General features: G+C 40.2%; 1 protein-coding gene across 1 annotated transcript; it reads left to right on the top strand.

The window, feature by feature from the left end:
* The first annotated feature begins 2,812 nt into the window (after window positions 1–2,812).
* Window positions 2,813–3,642, top strand: LOC129249367 (histidine-rich glycoprotein-like). Its single transcript, XM_054889157.1, has 2 exons — window positions 2,813–2,882; window positions 2,977–3,642. Exons 1-2 carry the CDS (start codon window positions 2,871–2,873, stop codon window positions 3,640–3,642), a joined length of 678 nt encoding a protein of 225 aa, XP_054745132.1. The 5' UTR covers window positions 2,813–2,870.
* The last annotated feature ends 245 nt before the right edge of the window (window positions 3,643–3,887 follow it).

The following is a 3,887-nucleotide window of genomic DNA, read 5'->3' as shown; positions in this document are numbered from 1 at the left end:
TAAATGTAATAGAGGTACCTCTAAAGAAAGAGGCTAAATATCTAGGAATTATTTTGGAAAAAACTCACTTGGGAGACCCACCTCAGCTCAGTAATAAAAAAGGCAACGAAAAACCTTTGGACAACAAGACAACTCTTGGGTAAAGCCTAGGGACTGAACCCTAAAATGACCTTCTGGATCTACACCCTATTGTACTATATGGGGCTTTGGTATGGTGGATTAAAACAAATCAAACTACTGCTACATACATATATCAAAACTGTCTTAAACTACAAAGGCTGGCGTGCCTAAGCGTAATATGAATATCTTGAACAGCGTTCAACATGCAGTATGCACAACACAGGCGAATGACCACACGGAACTCGTACTCAATTTGATAAAGAGATACAAGCTTATCTTCCCGTCTAGGGAAGAGTGGAACACTAACCCAACATGGCTAAATGATGGCTCACAAATATGGCACACAGATGGTTCCAAAACGCTCCAAGGAGTAGGAGCAGGAATAGTGGGGCCCAGAGCACACAAATCCTAACACTAAGTACAGATACCACGATTTTTCATGCGGACGTCTTCGTCACAATGGAACCAGTGGAAATCATATCCAATAGAGCGTTCGAGAAAGTAAAAATTAAAATACTTTCGGACAGCCAAGCGGTTCTCAAGGCCTTGAATAGCTTCACATTCAAGTCAAAAGTCCTAATAGAGTGTAACAATGCACTCAACAAACTGGCCACTCATAATCAGGTCTCATGAGGGACACGAAGGAAACCATAAGGCAGACTTTTATGCCAAAAAAGGGGCAGAAGGGTTATTTATTGGACCAACCCCATTTTTCGGCTTTAACAAAAATAATATAAAACAGGAAATAAAAAAATGGATCCAAACTAAAATCAGGGAACAGTGGAACGGCATATGTAAGCGGCGTTAATCACTCCAAAAAGTTTTTGAGCTTCAATGCGAAAAGAGCAAAATCTGCTCTCTAACCCTAGATAAAAAGAGAGCTGTGGACCACTTACAGGTTACTTTGCTTATAATAAACACTTTAAAAGAATGGGACTATCTAGTACAAGATCATGCAGGTTCTGCGGTGGTGAAGAAGAATCTATGGAACTCTTAATCACCAACTGTGAGGCATTAGGCCACAGTAGACACAGAATCTTGGGCTCGTACCTACTAGAGGAGGAATACCTACGATTGCTCCCTCCTAAGGAGCTGGTAGACTAAATAATTATAATTAAGTAATTAGGGGCGCACAGTAGATCAATCTGGTCGCAATGCATAAAGGCCGTAGCCTAACCTATACAACCAATACCATTACCAAGGCTAATAAAACTAAGCCGAGGCTCAGTACTTAGGAACCTTCAACATTCTTTTGCTGGTAGACACAAACTTTCTATGGCAAATGTGCTTAAATCTTTTACTCGTATAGAAGTCAAAAGAGTAGCTAATCTTCCAACACCAAACAATTAGCTTCAGTGAATCTAAAAATATACAAGCTTGGACCAACATACATAGTTATGCAATATTTGAAGAAAGTATGAGCCTTTTATGACGTAAAAATGTTTCCATATATTTTTGCGGATACAGTAATCTCCCTTACAATACGGTGGATTAGATCTGCGTTGTAAGGGTATACTCGTTTAATTTGCATTTTTGATTGTCGAGAAATAAATTTCTTTTTTAACTTAGGTAGGTGAAATGGTTGAAGTACCAGTCTGACACTCCTCACCATTTGGAGACCTCCAACAGGCAGATGTCTACAGCTTGCCAAAGCTGTTAATGTAAGGGGGAAGATTGATTGGATTTAGGTTAGTGCATTGCCTCAGGCTGTCGGGGAAAGGAGCACCCTGTGACCATAATCGTCCAGCTGCCGAGCCTGGACATTTACAGAGAATATGTTTTACAGTCTCCTTCACTGAAAAGTCCTCCCAAAGCTTCTGCAATGGGAGTTAAATGGTGAGTCTAGCTTCTCCGCGTGTGTGCCGATCGTCCAGTGATCGATAAAAACAGCTACGAGCTTAGAGATTTTCTGCATCCTCCGTCTATTGTACTGAGCCACAGGGTTTTCGACATAGCACAGGAAGAAGTGCAGCTCCATCTTTTCTGCGTTTTCCTGAGAACTAAGTTTTGCACTTCCCCTTTAACGACTGTTAGAGAGATACCGATAACCGGGTAGGAGGGCCCTGATACCAATTCAGTCCCTTCCTACCAAGCTCATCAGCAATTTTATTGCTTTCTTTGTTCCTATGTCCTGGACCTTAGGTCTTATTTCCTTTTCACTTGTCATGACTGATAAATAAATATTTTATTTGAAATAAATATTGTATTGTACTTATTAAAATAAGTTTTCTTTACCTTTCAGTATGAAAAAACTATAAACAAAAAATTTAATATGAACTTTGAAAATAATTCACAGTACCGAAATATGGGGGAAATACCGCGTTGTATGAGGTGCATAAAATCGCGTAATATTAAATCGCTTTAAAAAAGTACCGCAATGTAGGGGGATTACTGTACATTCAGAAAAAGTGAAAGAAGAGAATATCAAAGACAGCCAAAAATTAACAGTAGATAATCACTAATTACTAGTAAAACATAAGTACGAGTATATTCGTATGCCCATTTGCTGAACTTAGTTTTACTGTTCATAGTTTGGTAGGCGTGGCCGTTTTTGCAATTACCGAATAGTTTCACCTTCAGCCATTTGAGGTGCATTGGATAGTGAAGCAAAATAGTGTGAAATACATACAAAAAATAAAAAAAAAATACGTACATTCGGACATGGGACTTGCGGTATAAAAGCTCAGGTCAATGTTACCATAAGCACAGTTCGTCAAGACCTATCACAGCTCGTAACTTAGTTTGGGACAATGGCCATTAAGGTGAGTTCAAACCCAACATTGTATTACTCCTGTATAAAAATAATACTGCATACTCCTTTATGTACCTGTTTTCCTTTCTTTCTCTTTCAATCAGATTTTCGCTGCGCTCACCTGTTGCCTCGCATTGACAGCGATAAACGCCACGCCATATGGACATCATGGACATGATGGCGGTCATGGAGGACATGGTGGTGGTCATGGATTTGAAGTTCATAGTGGTGGATCTAGCCACGCTTCAGTACATTTAGTTTCACATGACGATCATCATGGTGATCATGGTCATCATGGACATGAGCATGGTGATGGCAGCGACTCGCATGCTGAGTATCATTTCAGCTATGGTGTTAAGGATAAGAAGACAGGTGATGTGAAAGGGCACAGCGAAAAGCGTGATGGTCATAAGGTATCCGGCCATTACGAGTTGATCGATGCGGATGGTCATAAGCGAACTGTCCACTATACTGCTGACAAACACAGCGGCTTCCATGCCGTGGTGCACCGTGAACCTACACACGAGCATGTAGCCGACCATGGACACACCAGCTACTACGGTGGACACGCTGAGGTCGAATCCCACGACGGTGGCCATGGAGGAGATGATGGCGGTCATAGCTACGGAGATGAACATGGACATGGTCATGGTCATGGTCATGGACATGTTGGTGGTCACAGCAGCCACTCTAGTGGTTTCTCAATCAAACAAGAACATGGCGTTGGCATTCATCATCATGGTGGTCACGACGATCATGGAGGTCATTAACTAGTGCAATTATATAAAGTTCAAGACTGCGGCAATTCTACCTGATGGGCTAAAATGTGTAATATCTAAAATGTTTCTTTTAAAACTTAGTTAAATCTTTTTAAAAAATCCCCTTTGCTACAATAAAGCAAATCAAAATAATTGTTTTGATTATATTTACAAATATCCCGAAGGGCGTTTTTGTGGATAATTTGCGTGATTATTATTTGTTTTTTAATACAAAGTTAGTATCTTTGGCAATATTT

The sequence above is a fragment of the Anastrepha obliqua genome, chromosome 5, assembly GCF_027943255.1.
Source record: "Anastrepha obliqua isolate idAnaObli1 chromosome 5, idAnaObli1_1.0, whole genome shotgun sequence".
In the NCBI taxonomy this organism is placed as follows: domain Eukaryota; kingdom Metazoa; phylum Arthropoda; class Insecta; order Diptera; family Tephritidae; genus Anastrepha; species Anastrepha obliqua.
This window is presented reverse-complemented; position numbering and strand designations above follow the sequence as displayed.